This window comes from Chanos chanos, chromosome 12, assembly GCF_902362185.1.
Source record: "Chanos chanos chromosome 12, fChaCha1.1, whole genome shotgun sequence".
NCBI classification, from domain to species: domain Eukaryota; kingdom Metazoa; phylum Chordata; class Actinopteri; order Gonorynchiformes; family Chanidae; genus Chanos; species Chanos chanos.
In genome coordinates, this window is record NC_044506.1 from 6,525,894 (window position 1) to 6,546,145 (window position 20,252).

A 20,252-nucleotide genomic window follows, 5' to 3' on the forward strand; every position below is an offset into this window, starting at 1 on the left:
GATAAGCTATTAACATTACTGTCTACAGTTCACTGCAGAGACTGTAATTTATGTGTACGGGGATGCACCACACGATTCAGTTCGTGAATCCACCTTTTTGTTTTATGCGTGACATTATCGCTAATGACTCTCCACTGCCGCTCTTCCGTGGATACTCAATCCGCTCACAATAAACCAGAACAACAAAACCACAGCTGATGTCCTCTTCAAGGAAGGGTGTACCACTTTTTTGGATTTTTTTTTTTGTTTGCAAAATGGTGCTCTAAACCTAAAAACAACTGTAAATGGTGGAGAATTAATGCATCCCACTGGCTTTGACAGCCGAGTAACGGGATTCCAACGGTTAGCATCCTTAGCTGGAAACACGAGGAAGTTTATAGGGTCATGGTTTGGCAAGTACAAATTTTGGCCTCATGTATACTCTCACTGTTTCCAGCCATAAAGACGCTTATGTTAGCATCTTGAAACTCTGCTATCACAGCCAGTGGAATTCGTCAAAGCCCCATTGACAGAGCTGGTTTATGAATGTGACAGTGAAAACAAACAAACAAACAAACAAACAAAAAAGCCTCTAAAACGGTTCTTCACTTACACTTTTTGTTTGGTGCTATCACACCAGTTTAAATGATGACTTTTTCAACTTGAACTCTCCCTCTTACAATGGTTAAGAGAGGAAGAACAGACACCATGGGAGAAAATGAACAGCCAATGAAAGCAGCTCTGTCTGTCAACTTCAGGAAGGCACTAATTGCTCTTGGCACGAGAAGATAGGAGAGACTGAGGCTGTTGAGGGAGCAGACAAAACCTTCCCCTGAAAACTCATTCAGTGCTTCCTTCAGTAACGGAACGCGTGATAGCAACACAAAAGTTTAACAATCCAAAAATCTCGAACGCCCTCAAAGGGTTAGCTTTCACCTTGACGCTCTCCATCTGCAACCTCCCAGTTGCAGGCTGCGACTGAGCAGATGTTTGATTGTTGGTTTTTCGACAGTTCCAAACCACGTTCTTCTCAACTTGAATCCCCATAACAAAATATATTATGCAGTCATACCACAAAGCTTAACATCTCTCCAGGTAATTTCCTCTTCTTCAAATGCTGGAAAGTTCACGGTGTTATGTTGAGAAGGATCTCGAAGATGAAGTGTTCCTGTCATTTTCCCGCTAAAATGCCGCAGTGTTAATGTTAACTGCCATCAGCAAATTGGAATGTTCAGTCATGCTCCTGCCAAGGAAAACAGGACGGTAAAGTCAATGATGTGTAGTTCTCCAATGTCTACCCACGCTTTCCCTTTCAGTCGCGTTTTACCGGACACCGCGTTTACCTTACTTAAAAAAAATTCTGATATTACACGAGACCAGGTGAGAATACTGCGTTACTGTTTTTACTATGCTGTATTCTAACCACACAGGGAAGAATCGTGTTATATATCATACAGATTTTAAATCTGCAGGGGAAATCCGAGCTCTATTGGAACATTTGCAGTCATAATTAAATCTAATTACATCCATATATTTCTAGACCAGTTATTCTTTAACTTGCCAGGTCGGAAGCACATTTTTTAGCACTTCGCATGTCCACAAGGGGGTGACAAAGCACAATACACAAAACTGCATTGGCGGTCTTGTTTCAAGTATTGAACGGGCTGACTTAATTGGTAGTTATCAGTTAAATCATTAATTACTTCACAGACAGTCTTCAACTTATTACTTAAGTATCAGACTTATATCAATGATTTTAAGTCTGAACTGAGGTGTTGAAGTAGGCCAACACTTTGAAATCAACAGTTTGTACTATAAGATATAAGCTTCAGTGGAAGCAAGTACCATTCTAGAACATGTTTACATTGTTCAATTCACATCACCATGGTGATGAATTCCTAATGTTGTCCAATGTCTCAGAGACCTCATTCTTTGTGTAAGGCAAGCATATTTGCAGATGCCCTTAAAAATGAGGATTATAATCAGTTTTATATCAGTCTGTAATGCTATAAATACATTTATATGACAAGGAGATGTAGCTATTAACAAGTGGGTACATTAAGAGACAAACACTTAGGATGAGAGGAGCAAAATTCAGGGCCTCAGACAGATCATCCCAAGACAAAGTAACTGAATGTAGGCAACATGGTTATCTTCTGTCAGCCAAGAAAATTGGCACCGGTGCTTTCTCCAAAGTCTACCTTGGCTACGCTACACAGAGCAAGATCACTCAGAACTACAAGCTGGCCAGTGATCTTCGCCGCAAGAAGCACAACATGGTAGAGTATTGTTTCTTTTAGAAGGTGTTTTGTTTGAGTACTACACTGAAACTTTCGAAGAATGTCCAGGTCTGCGACGAGCATCATCAAAATGAAGAGATGTAAACAGCGTCGTTAGGGTGAAACTTAATAGGTACATCCCCATTCAAAATCACCTGAAAGTTACTCACTGTTTGAGGGCACCAGCAAATGGGTGATGTCTAATTGTCTTTATTGTCAGCTGTCTGTTATAAAATGATCAGGGAGATTTGTGGTATGTGAAATGTTTGAAAGAAACGTTACGGGTGATTGCGTTTGTGGTACTCTGTTACAGGTGGCCATCAAGATCATCTCCATGACAAAAGCTCCTCCTGAATACATTAAGACGTTTCTCTACCGAGAGATTTATACCTTGAACGCTGCGTACCACCATCCTAACGTTGTGAGTTCAGTCTTACTGACTTAGTGTAAAACGAGGCATTTTCACAGAATCATCCATGATATACTACAACATGTGTCTTTCAGTAATTATGCACATTATTCTGTGACTCTTTCAGAGTGCTAGAAAAACATGGAGGATATGATCTAAAATTATACATTTCTAATGAAAATTATGACCTCGTTTGGATTAGGACTGGACACTAAACATTTAATGACTTTGTTAGACATTAAAAATAGATTTTTTTAAATTTATTTTGCTGTCTATATATCTATCTATCTATCTATCTATCTATCTATCTATCTATCTATCTATCTATCCATCCATCCATCGAAGTGAAGGTTAACTTCACAATAACAAATTGTTTAATGTCTGCTCACAGTAATCCATTTATGTTTTCAAATCTCAGTTCGCATGAATCTTTCACGGGTCATTTAGACTGATAAAAATGTGCCGGTTCTTACAGAGAACGCGTTTAATGTGCTAAACGTTATGGTTTGGTGTTTTTAAGGCTCAGTGTTGCTCTGCCTTGTTCAGATCCAGCTGTACGATTCCTTCTGCTCTGCCAGTCACGTTTACCTGGTCCTGGAGTTAGCGTCCAGCGGGGACCTGCTGGGACACATCAACTCCATGTCCCAGTGTAAAAGCACCCCGGGGCTCAGTGAGGACGATGCTCGAGGCATCTTCAAACAGATCGTCAACGCCGTTATGCACTGCCACAGCAATGACATCATTCATAGGTCGTGCCCTGCTACGGGAAAAAAAGATCCTTATATCCAAGTGTTACCACATTGTTCTTTTGTCATAGTGTGTATGAGTAATGTCAGACTTACATTGCTTACAACCCCAAAATGACACATTTATCACATTTATGTAATATGGTTATGACACATGGTCTAAACAGTGACAGTGTACATTGTTTATTCATATAATTGATATTATACAAGGACATTGGTCTGATAACAACACATCGGGATATGCAGGTATAGAAGTCATTGTGTTGCCAAAAGCACCACATTTCCATGGAACTGAAGCGAAAGAACGAAACCTCTCTCGTATCTGGGTTGTAGTCGTAGTCGAAACATTCTGGAGATTATTCAGATGGACGACTGCAAAACCCTGTGTCATAGTCGCATGCCCATATCTGTCTCGTCTTTGATTTCTTTTGCCTTTTTTGTTTATCTCTCTCTCTCTCCCCCCCCCCCTCCCTCCCTCTCTCTCTCTCTCTCTCTCTCTCTCTCTCTCTCTCTGCAGAGACCTGAAATGTGAAAACATTCTTCTAGATGCAGGAGGTGTGGTGAAGCTGACAGGTCTGAAACTGGTTTCATTTTAAAATACGACTCTTTCTCTTTTCCCCAGCCGACACTTCAGCGGCACCTCTTTCTCTCATTGTCTCTGTGTGTATGCATGTTTCTGTGGTGTGACTGTTTTCATCTCTGTGTGTATGTGTGTGTTTTATGTGGCAGACTTTGGTTTTGCTAACGTCTGGTCGGACAGAAAATCTTTGATGAGTACGTTCTGTGGCTCCGTGGCTTACACAGCACCTGAGATTCTTCTCTCCTGCAAATACAACGGGGAACAGGCTGATCTGTGGAGTCTGTGAGTGTAGCTCACAGCACAGAGGACCTCAGCCTGGCCTCATACATCAGTCCACCTCATATTCCTAACACCTGACCAAATTATACTGAAGGGCTTTAATGCTATCAGTTAAAACCTTCACAGTTTACACACTTTTGGCACTTTGAATAATCAGTCTTACTACCACGTGACTATTATTGTTATTATTATTATTATTATTATTATTATTATTATCATTATTACTATTGTGTCAAAGGTTAATTTCAGTGATAGTTTTTTAATCCGTTTTGTTGAATGGTATGTGAGTTTCCCTCTATTTTTTGTACAATCCTTATTTTTATTTATTTATTTATTTATTTATTTATTTTTTGTCCAGGGGTGTTATTCTGTATGCCATGGTCAGCGGGAAACTACCCTACAATGAAAAGCACCCCCAGAAACTGGTCAGACTTATCAAGAAGGACCTGCAGTTCAGCAACCCCATCTCCACAGGTAACACCACACGTCATCTCTCATACCACAAAGAGCTACAACAACAACAACAACAACAAGAAGTTATTTTAATGCCTTCAGTCTGTTTTGATTCGATGCATCCCTCAAAACAAACTCTCCAAAGCTGCTCCTTTTCTGAAAATCTAAATAGTAAATACGACTCCAGTAAATAGTAAAAAAGTAAATACGACTCCAGTATCATGGTCAGTCTGTTGAGTCTCTTGCCCAAGCGGTGTTCCCTCCCTTCAGCCTGCCAGGATCTGATAAAGGGCTTACTGCACTGGCAGCCCTCTGCCCGCCTGCCCCTCTCCCTCGTCCTTACCCACCACTGGATGATGCCCGCTGTACCGGGGTATCTGGGTCAAGTCCGAACCACCAAGAGTGACATCACGGACCAGAGCAAGGCCAAAGACAGCAGGACCAAAGAGGGTGAGTGCAGAAGATTTCAGGTTTTGTACACAGTACACACTGGCTAAGCCTGAACAGGCTGAAGCTATCAGTACAAGCTGCTAGTGTTGACAGCCAAGAAAAACATTATTTTGATTTATAGACTCAGCATAAAGTCAATGACCTGAATTTATATTAAGTCACGATCAGCATAAATAAAGTGTAAATAATTTTTTTTAAAGTAAGAACTAAACTATCAGCTTGGTTTCCTTATCACCTTGATTTTTAGTTGCGTCCGGGGCGCGTACTAGACGTGCCTGTCAATCAGACACGAGCACTTCGGCCCGCCCCCCGCAGGCTCCGCCTGTCCGACGTGCACCCGCCAGTATGCCCGAGGGAACCAAGCGCAACCCGGTTCAGCGTCGCTCCGGGACCGGCCACATGGCCTGCCATGGCAACGCGTGCGAGGAGAAGACAGAGGACTTCATGTGCATCAAGCCGCTGTCCATCTCGCCCTGCCGCCTCCTGGCAAGACCCACCCAGAACGAGACGAGCGACTCTAATCGTCTGTTCTTCGCCAGGCCGCGCCCCCAAGCCCCTCCGCGACCCCCCTCCATCCCGAAGCCCTTCCGCAACCTCCCCAACTTCCGCAAGCCGGGCTCCGCCCCTTCCCCCGACCCCGGGACCTCCCGGCAGTTCCGCGGCCACACGGCGCGGACCGCCACCAGCGCCAAGTCCCGCCCGAGGGTGGCGATACGGGGACTCTGAGACTCCTCCACGAGAGAACTGCACCGAATCGAGGCCTCCGCCATCACCATCCACAAAAAACAACAATTAATTGAGGAACACATGGAGTCCCCCTTAATACCAAAACACCTAATTCCCCGGGGACCCAACACCTGTTGTACTCAGCACTAATGGCTGTACGCATTCTTAAAATGAGACGCAAGGCAGACACGTTGTATTCCTGGAGGAAAAGAAAAATAAGATTTCTTTAATCTGGATTAGATTTCCATTTGATAACACGTGACAATAAAACACATATTGTTCAAAGTCCATGACACCCGGAGGAGAAGTGACGTGTTGTTGTTCTGTCCATGTTCCAGGGTGGGTTTTGTGATGTTTTTCGTGTGAACACTGGTCCTAACACAAGATGATAAGTCAGGGCGTGTTCATCTCTCCAGCCCTTCTGGACTTGTGCTGGTTGGCTGGCTCTCCCCGCTCTCCTCTCTCTGCCCCTCCGGTTTCTCCTTTTCGCTCTTCTCCTCGCGCAGCTCCTCCATCTCCTTCTCAATTTGCTCCTGCTCTTTGGCGTCCAAGTCCTTCAGCTTCTGTTCCACATCAGCAGGAATCTCCACCTCCATCAGATTCTCCATCCCGGCCTCTGGCTCGTCCCCGATCAAGACCTAACGCACAAACACGCACACATTACAACAGCCCCCTGAATGTTGACACGTTTTCCAGAAGCCAAGTGTGATGTCTGCTACACGTCATTTTAATATCATTTGTGTCTTAGAGTTGCCAATAATGGCGCAAACCATTCACCCCTGTAACCTCCCTGCCACCATAACATTGACAAAATATTTAAAACAATCATTTTGACGAAATATTAACTATAAAATTCGGCAGCGCTTAAAAGCAATCCACTTATTCTGTAACAGCCACAGCTCTGATGCTGGCAAAAACTCAACATTACAGAAAATTTTCCCCTTAGTCCCAGATAAACATTAGGATTTTGCAGATTTGATATTTTATGACGGTGATTAAAATAGTTGGGTGGATTGGGGAGTTACTGAGCCTCTGCTCTTGGACGGCACTTCAAAGAGGATCTCCCACATGTTATGGAGTGTATCAGGGTTTAAAACTCTGCCCTGTGACATTTTTTCCACTGGATTCGTTCACTCGTATACGACACAGCCACCACACCACAGAGAAAGCAACCAGCCTTTCTCTCTTTTTGTGTTTTTTTTTTTTTTTTTTCCTTTTCCACCAAATTAACGCACCCTGTTTAATTCAATGCCAACGAGGCTAATAAAGCTCTGTTTGGTATACTGGAATACATCTGCACAGTGTCTGGGGGCTTACCAAACACAACAACGGACAGACTAACCCACACGGTAGGCCTTTTGACTGGTGCAACTGAGGTGCAATGACATTTGGAAAAAAAACAAAAAAAACAAAAAGAACTTAGTTCATGCTAAATAGCTCTTTGTGAAGTGGCTTTGGAAGGGAAAATTTGGGATGTGCTTTGACTGGATGATTCTAGACAAAAAAAAAAAAAAGTGATTTTAAATGTTTGTTTCCATCCTACTTGGAAACTTCTAGAATGCTCATGTGGCAAAATATATAAAGGGGGTTGGAGAGGGGGCAAGAGGACAATGGCTGTACCTGAACCAATTTTTCACAAGCCGAAATGACTTGCGGTTCCTTCTCCCACTTGTGAAATTCTCTCATGATGGGGTAGACGTTTTTTCTCTTCATGATCTGTCTGCCTGCTTTAGTGGCCGTCAGCTGAAGGCAAAACAACACGAAATCGGGTCACTCAAAACTGTACGGTCGTCTGACAAAGTTTAAGGAACCGGTATAAATCACAGGTGTTTCTGATTTCTAAGTCATCACAGAGACTTGACGGCGGTGATATTCCCACCCGTTTGCCTTGGATTACCCATAATCCCCTGTACAGAACCATTCTTACCAATAGCAGCGTCTCAATAAGCATCTTGCGAATGTCAGGATCCTCTTCTCTCTTCTTGTCCTCTGGCAGATACTGCAAGTCCACGGGTAATCCTGTGTACGCATTCAACGTTTATTTTCAATTATGCATGTCCAAACACTACACACCCCAAACACACACACTCCTGAACACTATACATCACACACCCACTGTACACACATACACACACATATACACCCAAAACTACCACAAAGACATTATGCACAACAAACCCCACATACAATCAACACACCCCACAGATGCGTGCACACACACACACACACACTCATGTTTCAAACATTTCATCAGCATGTTATGTAAGCTCAAAAGTCTTAATGGTGCATTTTTACATAACTGATACCGCTAAGTGTCGTGATCCTTTAACTACACAGTGAATTGATCAAATGGTTTTTCGTCTTTCTTTTTTTTTTAAACTTTCAGAGTTTTCATTTGTATCAGTCATGTACCGATCTAACAGTCTGAAACACTGTAAATAGTTGTGGAGAATCAGGTCTAAGGAGGACTTCAGCATCCCTGAGGTCCTGTGGGACTGGCAGTCTTTTCATGAGGCAGGTTTACTCTTGGGGGACTAATACTGTTAATTGTAAAGCATGGTTGCCACTAACATGTTCCACTAAGCTATAAAATGAATAAAACTTTTCAAACGATTTTAATACGACCGCAGCCTTTGAGCCTAAACCCCAGGCCGAACGAGGAACGAATTCACAACTTCCTGTCTTGATGATGCCTCCAAAAGTTTTCCATTTTGCCGTGGAATATGATATGTAACACATTCGTCTTTGTGTCAGGGGTGCATGGAAAGAAATCTCTATTTTCAAGATACTACTTGCTGAACGTTTGAAAAATAAACACTGCCCCCTACTGAGCTAATACAGTTACTGCAGACCCAGAGAGACCTGTAGAGATTTAAATCTCGCTTTGCTGAGTGTTTTCTACATCTACGTTTCTCAGTGCATTCTTCAAGACCCCATTGTCCTGTATGGGTTTTTTTTTTGTTCGACTCTGTACAAGAAGATCTGATTTAGTTGGGAGGCTCATTACCAAGCAGGGGATTGTTTGATTCAGGTTTACTCATGCAGGGCTGAAAAAAGAGACTGGGTTTTGGAAAATGCACGATCATATGTACGAAAATACCTCCCACTAATTTCCCCCACAAACAATTAAATAATTAAGAGCCGGTGATTACCACAGTGACTGCTTGAATAAACACGTATGACTGCTTTTTTTTCATGTAGGAAGGAGCTTCTCACGTCACACTCCTCAGTCAATGAGCAGCAACATGTCAAGCAATTGTTCCCATTAATGCAGTTGGTGTGGGTGTGTGTGTGTGTGTGTGTGTGTGTGTGTGTATGTGTGCGTGTATGTGTGTGCATGCGTGTTAAGGCTGCAGTGTCTTCACCTTCATTCTCTTCATCAGTTAGTTCTTCCGGCCCTGCTAGCGGTAGCAACAGAAAGGGCAAAATGTCCACCTCATCACTTAGCAACCACTCATGATGAGCTAGGAGGTGCATGTAACAAAAAAAAACCAAACAAACCAACAAACAAAAAAAAACAATAAAACACAAAACACGGCTGTTAAAAAAACGGTCTTTGCTTGCTTTCATCTATTGCACATATATAAAAAGTTGAAATGCATTATTCTCAAAATTCATTCGACAGTAAATTACTGCATACAGTGAAAAATGTTATGTTTCAAAATAACTCTATATATCAGGCATCAATTGCATTTAACTACCTAAAGTAAGAAAATAGCTCGTCACCAATGATGTAATGTAATTTCCTCTCATGAACTTTTGAAATCTTATGGGTTCTAAACCAATGCTAAAAACAGCACAACTCCTGTATTAAAGCTAGTTCAAAGCGAAAAAGCTCACCATATGATATTGACCCAGGCATACGGAAACATTCTTAAAACGCTTATGTTTTTACCGTAATCAAAACAACAGTTTCTGAGCGTTCCCACCACTCCCCCGCGTCTGACTGTGGAGGCTTCGTACTGCGTGTATGGGAGGAGTCTCTGCACAACGCACCTGAGAGGAGAACACCAACGCGTGGACAGAATTTCAACACCATCACCGTCTTAAAATGTTAACCCATTTTTCCTCTGTCCCACAAAAAGAACACCCTTTGTGTATGGGGCCGATAACTGAATTTCCTAAATTTCCTTTGGGATCAATAAAGTATCTACCTATTTGAATTACCAGTTAGAACAGCCTTCTCAGAAAGACTCCAGACAATGCAGTGTTGGTAAGATGCATTCTACATTTTTGATACCTACGTATTTTACACATTGCGCAATAAAGTGTTGAACTGTAAATATACTGCGTAGTTTTCAGCCTCTGTCAGGCTCCAAACGTGAATGAATGAATGCACTGTTAAAGACAATGACTAGCACAGTCAGAACTCACCTCTCTTTGTCCAGGATGAAGTGTCGCGTCTCGGGTAACTGAGTGAGGTTGGACAGTAAGGGACCCAGGTAGTGAAGAGACGCGTGCTTGTTGTAGCCTTCCGTGCAGAATATCTCCACGAGTTTCGCCAGTCCTATATTATGCTCCTGAATGGCTCTGAACACCTCTCTACACGTCTTCTCGTGACGGGACAAGTTTGAGATGATTGTACAAATACGGTCCGAGAACATGTACTTGGGGTCTAGAAGGTTCTTGAGCAGGGTGGGCAGGATGTCCGTCTCTTTAACCATAACCTGATGAAGTGTCTCGTCGGCAGAGAGGTTGATAAGCGCATGGTAACAGTCTTTAACGATAGCGACCGAGGAGTCTGCAGTGAGTGTGAGCAGAGCGCGCAGGAAATCAGGTTTAGTCCGCAGGTAACGGCAACCGTCCCGGTTTCCAGTGAGTCCCAGGATATACTCTGTGGCTTGGCCCTTTACGTCAGGACGCATGTCCAGCTTGAGAAAAGACAACAGCTCTTTGGCGTCTGACTCACTCAGCATCTTGACCAGTCCGTTCACTTAAAGCCTCATCCACGGTGTTTCAGAACTCATGCGCTGAAAAAGCAGAGACAGAGGCATGCATCAGTACAGTTCAAATGGATGCGACTTACATAATTACGACATGCGACATCTTGGATAACTATGACCTGGATGACTGAGAATCTTCACGGACGATATACATAACCGTGCATCTGACAGACACGTCACTCATAGATCTCACACTCACTCTAACATCCATATTACCCGGCTATTAATGTGTAATAACCGTGAACACGGTTGTCTGAACAAATACAATCTATTTTTCCGTTACAACATCAGTGTAAGCAAGTCATATATATATAATGAATGAAGCATATGCTTGTTTGCTCGATAATGTCTATAAACAGCAGTTAAGTGGTTCTATTAAAAAAAAAAAAAACATATCGTAAGACTCTTACTCTAGGTATGTGGCATGTTGCTTTATAACAGAAATGAAACCGCAGTTTTTCAGGGGCACATGAAAACAGTTTCCACGAGAATCTGTAGGTTTTACGGGATTCACAAAAAATCTGTCCTCGTATTATTAGTGTAAAACACAATCTCCCACCTTTTTACAACGCGATGTGTGGAACACATGTGTCGGATTCACTGAGACGGCTGCGCGTTTCCTTATTATTACTGGCTCTTCCCCTTGTCCAATCAAACCACACATTGTACAGAAATCGTCGTCTGTTGCGAGTATCTTTTCACCTCATTGGTAGTGGTGTGTCCGTTAGGCGACGCTTACTGATGACGCCTTAGAAAGCGTCACACGGGAAACTCATGGGTTTTTTTAATCATGGCATCCGTACAAGTTAGCGAAGCCGAGAAAGTGTATATTATGCATGGAGTCCGGGTAAGAGAAACCTTCAGTTCCATAATAATAAATCGGGTAAATTATTTACTGTTTGTATGTGTGCTTTAGAGCAATTACGCGTTTGTAGGTTCTGTGTATGTCCAGTTACATAGGCTTTGAGAGCGCACATGAAATGCCCATCGCTGCTCCTTTTTCCATAAAAACCCTTTCTTAACGTTTTGAGATGGGACTCTAAAAGAATGTTTTAAACAGGATGATTTACGAGTGGATGGACGAGGATGTGAAGACTACAGGCATATGGTGATCGAGACAGACGTTGTGTCAAATACAGACGGTTCTGCCAAAGTTAGTCTGGTAAGCTGCAGAGGTTGTACTAATTAAAATATAGCTGGAGTTTGTTCGGTCGCTTATATATGCAGCGGTTCCTGTTTTTATTGTGTCTCTTAAATCGTTGTTTGACAGGGTCACTCTGATATCTTGGTGGGAGTGAAGGCAGAGATCGGAAAGCCAAGGGCGCTGGTGCCTGATGAGGGATACCTGGAGTTCTTTGTTGACTGGTGAGTGTTGCTGAAGTTGGGAGCCGGTATCTTCACTGCATCTCTCTGATTATTAGGGCGCTCTGAGATACAGACATTTAGGATTTAGAATTAGATTTAGAATTTGGAGTTTATCAAGATTACAAATAAGTGCAGTTGTGGTGAATCATGGAATTTCATCTGTCAAATTGAACTAATACAATATAATGTATGTTACTTTGCTGAAAGATATGCCTATTCCCAATTCAAGATTTTATTTATTTATTTATTTATTTTCATTTACAGTAGTACTGATAAGATCTAGAGGTATAGAGGTCTACAAAAATCACATTTTAATTTTAAATATCTCCTTTAATTCCACCCCTGACAGTTCAGCCAATGCCACCCCGGAGTTTGAGGGGCGCGGTGGAGAGGAATTGGGAATTGACTTGAGTAATACCTTATATAAAGTATTTAACAACAAGCACAGCATTGACCTGCGCAGCCTCTGTATCTGCCCTGGGGAACACTGCTGGGTTCTGTATGTGGATGTGTTGGTGAGTGACACAGCAACCAGCCAATCACATTATAGCTCCCCTTTATGACCTCATAGTTCTCACACATGGTTATGTTCTCAGCTCCTGCAGTGTGATGGGAATCTGTTTGATGCTATCTCCATAGCGATAAAGGCAGCTCTCTTCAACACAAGGTGAGAGGCACTTTGACACAGTGAGACATTACTATATTGTCCAGATGTCAGGAAGTCATGAGGAAGCCTAGAATATAGAGGAATCTGAATGGCTCAGGATTCTCCTACCTTCCCATCCAGCGTTGAGTGACAGTCATAAACTTCTCCTCATATTTAACATCATCGTATATTTCACATAACCGGTTCAGATTTGGATCCCTGCCAGAATCTGAGACTCTTCCTTTGTAGTTTAATGATTTTTCAGGGAAAAATCTTAGTAATGTCTCTACCTGAAGGCAGGCTTTTTGGTCTTTTCAATTGCAATATGTGCCTTGCTGTTAAGAGGTGTCAGCAGAATAGAGTGTGAATCCTTAAGGTTGCCCCCTCACTCGCTCAATACGAACATAAAACGTTACGCTCTCTCTCTCTCTCTCTTTCCCTCTTTCTCCCTCTTTCTGTCTATTGACAGAATTCCCAAAGTGCACATATCCGAAGATGCGGAAGGGGGGAAAGAGATCGAGCTGTCTGATGATCCTTACGACTGTGTGCGGCTCAACGTGGAAAATGTCCCCTGCATCGTCACCCTGTGCAAGGTACACAACAGCTTACATATGAGGACATGCCTCCCGCATAACACAAACACACACTGTTAGACTCCACTGAAACATCAGCTAGGCAGTCAAAGCACTACCCTATCCCTGTGTGAGGCCTTGTCATTAGTTTATGCTTCGTATTGGACATAAATTCAACCTAAACTGAACACTGACTTCTATGTGCGTGCGTGTGTGTTCTCATGTGTGTATTTTTGTGTGCGTGTGTGCACGTGTGCGTGTTTATTGGTGCGTGTGTGTGTGTATTTGTGTGTGTGTGTGTGTGTGTGTATGTGTGTGTGTGTGTGCGTGTGTGAACTGCTCTCAGGTGGGTCAGAGGCACGTGGTGGACGCCACGCTGCAGGAGAAGGCGTGCTCGGTGGCCAGCCTGCTGCTGGCGGTGACACACAAAGGGATGGTGACCTGTGTGAGGAAGATGGGAGGGGGCAGTCTGGACCCTGAGAGTATATCTGAGATGACTGAGGTCAGATAACATGGAGCGTTAGCGTCCCTCACATTCTCTATCACTCAGAGTGATGAATGAAGAAGAGAGAACGAGAGAGAGAGTGTCTGAGAGTGTCATGTTTAATTTATGTAGCAGAATTTATGTAATAGAACATGTCTTCAAGAAGCTGATGTGTGTCTTAGAGTACGTTTTGCATTCCTAGATATCGCTAACTTAAAGTTAAAAGTTTCTTTTGGCTACAGTATATAATATAGAGTCCTTAATATATATTACACAGTATATAGTAAATAGTAAGTCTGCATGTGTGTTTATGAATGTATTACTATGACATGTTGTCCTTCCTAAAGCTCCGTTCCACCCAAATTACAATAATAGTGCAGGACTGCGGGGATTTCTAGGTTCTTCGTATTAGAAGATCAGTTAAGGATCATTGCACTCATAGTCGTGTGTTTGTTTGTTTGTGTTTTTGTTTAGACGGGGAAACGAGTGGGAAAAGCCCTTCATGCCCCCCTGATGGACCTGCTAAAGAAGGAGGAAGGTCTAGGGAAAAACAGACAGAAAGTGGGTTTCCTGAGATAGCAAAGTTCACTGTTTCTGTGATCAGCCTTCCTTTTTTTTTTTTTTTTTAATAAAGTTTTTTCTCAGTTTTCAGTTTTATGCCTGGTCTGTGCTGTTTTTTTTGGACTGGTATATAAACATCACTCAAAACTAATGGAGGAGGAGAGCAGAACTTGACATTCAAAAAGAAAGATATTTTCCTTTAATAGACTTTTTAAAAAGTCATTTGGATTTGACCTTAGAAAGAACCTTCTTTGGCAAGCTATTTCTCTCATATAACCCAGCAGAATCAGTTTCCTTTTACAGTCCTGGGGACAGAAAAATGTCAAATGATATGTCTAGGTGGCCAGTGTTGTTGTTTACTTGAATTGTTTCTGCAACATGGAGCAGTGTCTCATCCAAAAATTGTTCCCCAAAAAGAAAGAAAGAAAACAACGCGAGGAAAGGTTTCCACAGCTGGCTGAAATATTCTGCACAAAAATCCCTTTGACGTTGCTTCCTAATTGTCGAATTCAGGAAATTAGTGTCTGGAATAAAATGTTCCTGACATTTGGAACGTTCAGGGAAAATTAAAGAAAACTGTGAAACTCTGCAGATTCACATTTTGTGACCAGTTAAACCCATATTTTTTTTATAATGCCAGTTTAACAGGCCAAGGGTGGGGGGGGGGTGTCATTTTCTTTATACTTACACATTTGTGTTATGTTTCTAGACCCATTCTGGTCACTTCTAATTGGAACTGGCCAAATAAACGCCTGTGTTCACCTGCTCCTAATTTCTGGTGTCTTTTCCTTCTGGTGCTTTTTCATTGCCCCCATAGATACATACATACATATATTACATACACACATAAAACCATTTGCCAAGACCAAGTACTGTGCGTCAATCTACATAGGGTTTTCTTTGAACACTCAAGGGCTTTAGTATCTTGGTGTTCATCCAGGGAATGACCACAGTCAACTCAACAGACTGGAAAAAACCCACCAGTCTTCTAAACTGAGGAGGGATAGTGTGGTCCACTCAGGTTTGCCACGTGTCCGCTGAACGCAGTCCAGTGACTGGCCTTCGGAACATCTGTGTGAATGGACACTGTCCAATCCAGTCCGAATCTTCCAGCTTTGGTCTGTGACAAGATGCTTCCAAAACAAACAAGAGTCTGTCCTTAGTCCACCGCTAAGGACTCTGGGACAGAGAGACAAGTCGCTGGCGTACGGCAGATCAAAACAAGTGCGTCATACGTGTTGGATCTGGTTAACTCAAAAAATCCTGCTCAGATGTGCTCAAAGAGTTTTATTGCTTTGTTTACCTGATGTGACAGTTTGGTCTCATTAGAGGATTATTTGGGTTACAGATTGTGGGTTGGTACAATGAGTGACTTCTTTAGAGATTTATTTTTAGACGCATCACAAATACTACTGATCTCTGTTAAGAGGAAAGAGCTGATGGAAAGATTTTAGCTCTCTGATTCCCCTTTGAAGACATTTTATCTGGGTCAGCCTGATTTAAATGTCACGCAAACATCAAAATCTTATCTGAATACCAGGAAAATAATAATATTTTATGGAATCAGTGATGCTCTGAGTTTGAATTTTGACTTGCAGAACAGTGGGACACGTTTTGACATGTAACACAAACAAAATATTTAATCAACCACGATTAATTAAAGGCTACTTAGACTGACTGGAATAACTGCAATGACTGGTAAACCTGTATCGAATAGTTTGTTGCACACATTAATATGTGGTTAACATGAAGTAGAGGAAGAGGGAGTTGTTGGGGTGTGTGTGTGTGTGTGTGTGTGTGTGTGTGTGTGTTAGGGAGTGACTCGGTTGAGTGTGTCAGAGTTTTTGATGAGTTTACAGCTGGGAAAATTCTGGATGAGACCATGTGTATTTTCGGGCGAGACATTACTACGCCTCTGTGGCTTCCAGGATGGGTAGGAGCAAACAGAGGCTGTGACAGCAGGTTATGATTACTGTATTTTTCCTCTGCGAAGAAGTCAGGAGACAAATCCACCACACTCGCGCTCACACTCTCTCAGTCTCCACGCGTCACCATGGAGTCCACACGAACCTTCCTCCTGCTTGGACTACTCCTCCTCTACCTGACTCATCAATCTGACCAACAGCTTGCACCCAAGAAAAAGCCCACCGCAAAAAAAGGTAAAAGAAGTAATGAAGATTTTACAAATATTCCACGGTCAGCTTTCATAAGGCTCAGTATCAATGCATTTGCAGTAATATTACAACAATACTCTTAAGCCATCCATTTCAAACTGTTCAGCGTTTGGTTGTTGTTGTCCTGTGTAATGTCACACTATTCTAATCCTCGCTCATTAACATTTTAACTAAGGTAATTTAACTTAAGTTCACACCATCACATTAAACAGGCTTAAACATAGCCAGTTATGCAAACCACGTACAGGGATCACGAGTTTTAGGATGTGATGTAAAGGTAATGAAGCGTATTTCTATATGTTCTTAATGTCAGTCCACGAGTGTCAGCTTAGCCGGTGATGAGTCCACTAACTATAGGCTGATGGCCAGTCAGCGCTACTGTGTTTCAAAATCCTTTGAAAATCCTTCGATTTGTGTCTGGGAGTAAAGGCTGTTGAGCTGTGAATTGTGACTACAGTAACTTTTGCACTAGGTGACCTGCTGAAGTTGTCCACCTCGGGCTGATGTCAGGTTTTGGCCAGACTACAGAGGCCACAGTGGAATGTTTAGAGACAGAATGTTCCCCAGTCCCACTGTGCAGAGAATTCTGTAATCCACCTGTTTCTCTTTTTCTCTTCCTCCCTCACTACCTCTCTTTTCCCTCTTTCTTCCTGTTCTTGGCTCGTTCTTTGTACATCTCTCTCTCTCTCTCTCTCTCTCTCTCTCCCTCTACCACCCTCTCTGTTTTTCTCATTCTCTAATCCTCAATCCTTCTATCTTTCTATCACTTTTTCTGTTTTTCTCACTCTCTCTGTACCCTCCTACTGTCTGTCTCTCTGTCTCTCTCCTCTCCACCACCCTTTGTTTCTGTTCACTCTCTACTCCTTGATCCTAATGTCACTCTCTCTGTCTCTCTCTGTCTCTCTCTCTCTCAGATGTGCAATCCCAGGCCAGCGTCGCCATAAAGGAGCTGCAGCAGCAGATTAATGAGATTATTGAGGAGATGACCGTGCTGAAGGAGCAACAAGCCCTACAGACAGGTGACGCTCTGTGCGCACGAAGCTCCTTCTCCCACTCCCAAATCCACCCTCTGTCCTCAGCGGCCTTCAAACACTTCACGCCAACCCCATCACATCACTGAGAGTCAGGAATCCTTCTAAAATCCCAGCAGAAAAATCCATATTTCCACAGCTGTTGCATATAAAAGGTTAAAAACCACCATTTAAGTGATGTGTAATAAGAAAAACGGACTGCTGCTTCGGTTATATGGATTTTCACCATCCGTTTCTCATTACATTGACTTGTTATGCTTACTTTAGATGGTACCAGACAGAGTGCTATAGATTTAGCAACGACGTGCTTCTGATTTCTTATGGTTGCTTTTACCTGCTTCTGTCACATCGTTAGCAAAACAATGACCCGCCTGCACTTTTACAAGGGGATGTTGCATTAAGTACCGGATTGATGCCTGAACAGTTCTACAACCCATATGCGGCTTACGTGGAACCTCTCTATACCTTAGAACATGTGAGGAACATATGAGTCTCTCGGGTACTCATTCTCCGGATAGGCAATAAATGCTCCTACAGGACAAAAAGAGTGCTGTGCATATTCTCCATTCCTCAAATTCCTGAAAACATTCACAGCCTATAAGAAATGCCAGAAATGCTTTCAAAAGCACTTTGTAACGTCTGTATACAGCTGTGCATTAAAACAAACAAACAAACAAACAAAACAAGACAGAAACCAAAAAATTGTCCAGCCAAGTTCTTCAGGCAGTTTTAGGAGGCTGTCTACTGGTTCTTTCTGCATATGATGCATCAACAGCTTTTGAGAAAAGTTTTACTCATGTCACTTTACATCGCCCATTAGGAGCGAGTTTTGAATATATAAGGCTTTTATGGCCTAAACTGCTCATGTGAAACTGCAGGTCGTGGTTTTACATGGTATTTACATGGTATTTACATGGTTTAATAAGGGGTATGCATATCTGTTCTTTGAGGGTTACATTCTTGCGGGACTGTCCCAGTCCTAATCTAACACACCCAGTTCTACCATCCGCAGGAGGCTCTGCAGGATGGTTCTTAGCTGAGAGACTAATAACAAGTGTATGTGAGGTTGGACCAAAAGCCTACTTAACCCACCTGCCGCTGCCTCCAGGAAAGGCTTACTCTCCAATATAGTAGCTAAGACGACGTTCTAATACCCCATTTCTATTCCATTTGCCTCTGCAGTCTGTCTGAAAGGGACCAAGATTAACCGCAAGTGTTTTCTGGCTGATAAACTGAAGAAGACCTACCATACAGCTAGCGAGGACTGCATCTCCAAAGGCGGAACACTCAGCACTCCGCTAACCAGTGACGAGAACTACCATTTGTCCGAATACGTGCGTCAGAGCATTGGACCAAACGAGAAGATCTGGCTGGGAGTCAACGACATGCAGACAGAGGGTGTTTGGGTTGACAAATACAGCTCCGCTGTAGTTTACAAGAACTGGGAGGCATCAGGCCGTTCCCCGCAACCCGACGGGGGAAGCGCGGAAAACTGCGCCGTGCTCTCGGAGGGTTCCGGCGGGAAGTGGCTGGATGAAAACTGCCGCCAAGAGAGAGCATCTGTCTGCGAATTTAACATCGTTTGAACGGTCTTGACTCATGCTGTCCATTCTCTCCTGTGTACAGTTCTCTAGACCTTTTCACCTGCATTGTGTAAGCCCGCATGATTGTATATTATTCTTTACTTTGGGTTTCATGCTGTGACGGAGATTGTAATTTTTTCCTTTTTAGGGAGTCCAGAAAAAACTTTCAACGGCTGATAGGTCGTAATTAGATGAAAATGGAGGCCCTTCCAGCGACATGTGGTCCACAAGAGATGCCTCAGGGAAGAATCTTTTGTTTTAAACGTACAAGCTATACATTTTGAATCATTTGAAATAACCCCTAAAATCCATAATACTTTTCAAAGCATGCTTTTAGTAAGGTAAATTTGGAATATATTTTAAAAGAAAAACTGTTCATTGTTAACTATTCACCATTAACTATTTTACCCATATATCTTGTCTTTCTGGCTGTTCATCAGTTACACAAAGCTTATATCAGATTGCTTGTCTTCATTTGTTTACCACAAAATAATGTCTTACCGGGAAAGAATTGAAGAATACCATATTATATCACAATAAATATTGTTTAAAATGCATTGTTGATTTGTACAATTCATGGGAGTAAATTTCTGAGTGTTTCAAGAATAGACGAGTGGAAACTAATTACAAAAGGAACGTTCTTTAACAAACCAAATAAATGCTTTCTTGCGTCTTGGAAATCTTAAAATTCCATACATAGCATAAGTACAAAGTGAGATCATTAAAATCCGCAAGAATTTATTTTTTGAAAGTTCATGGGAGAGAAGTACACAGTAGATTGCAGCAAGATAAATATACATTGAAGTCCTTTGGCACCTAGTGCAGATCATAAAATCAGTTTAAGACCTCCATGTTGGAAATGGTAAACATTAATAAAATTCTGACAGGGAACCACGTTTCCATATCACACACTTGTTCTCCAAGGCTTTCCATCCAGTCTGGCATTATTTCGAGAAAAAAAAAATAATCACAGAAAGCATCAGTATAAGTTA

At 42.3% G+C, this 20,252-nt stretch overlaps 4 protein-coding genes across 4 annotated transcripts; 3 read left to right on the forward strand and 1 right to left on the reverse strand.

The window, feature by feature from the left end:
* The first annotated feature begins 2,057 nt into the window (after positions 1-2,057).
* LOC115824673 (testis-specific serine/threonine-protein kinase 5-like) lies at positions 2,058-5,901 on the forward strand. Its single transcript, XM_030788430.1, has 8 exons — positions 2,058-2,258; positions 2,572-2,679; positions 3,214-3,416; positions 3,931-3,986; positions 4,143-4,275; positions 4,631-4,746; positions 4,996-5,175; positions 5,423-5,901. The coding sequence occupies exons 1-8, from the start codon at positions 2,058-2,060 to the stop codon at positions 5,899-5,901; spliced, it is 1,476 nt and encodes a 491-aa protein (XP_030644290.1).
* A 229-nt stretch (positions 5,902-6,130) lies between these two features.
* hgh1 (HGH1 cochaperone) lies at positions 6,131-11,450 on the reverse strand. Its single transcript, XM_030789177.1, has 7 exons — positions 11,404-11,450; positions 10,276-10,871; positions 9,797-9,897; positions 9,267-9,365; positions 7,829-7,920; positions 7,522-7,644; positions 6,131-6,539 (listed from the first exon to the last, which is right to left on the reverse strand). The coding sequence occupies exons 2-7, from the start codon at positions 10,815-10,817 to the stop codon at positions 6,306-6,308; spliced, it is 1,191 nt and encodes a 396-aa protein (XP_030645037.1). The 5' UTR covers positions 10,818-10,871; positions 11,404-11,450; the 3' UTR covers positions 6,131-6,305.
* A 178-nt stretch (positions 11,451-11,628) lies between these two features.
* exosc7 (exosome component 7) lies at positions 11,629-14,494 on the forward strand. Its single transcript, XM_030789347.1, has 8 exons — positions 11,629-11,691; positions 11,905-12,006; positions 12,115-12,209; positions 12,559-12,724; positions 12,806-12,876; positions 13,325-13,448; positions 13,774-13,929; positions 14,386-14,494. Exons 1-8 carry the CDS (start codon positions 11,635-11,637, stop codon positions 14,488-14,490), a joined length of 876 nt encoding a protein of 291 aa, XP_030645207.1. The 5' UTR covers positions 11,629-11,634; the 3' UTR covers positions 14,491-14,494.
* A 2,031-nt stretch (positions 14,495-16,525) lies between these two features.
* Positions 16,526-19,263, forward strand: clec3bb (C-type lectin domain family 3, member Bb). Its single transcript, XM_030788431.1, has 3 exons — positions 16,526-16,631; positions 17,561-17,665; positions 18,860-19,263. Exons 1-3 carry the CDS (start codon positions 16,526-16,528, stop codon positions 19,261-19,263), a joined length of 615 nt encoding a protein of 204 aa, XP_030644291.1.
* Positions 19,264-20,252: the final 989 nt, after the last annotated feature.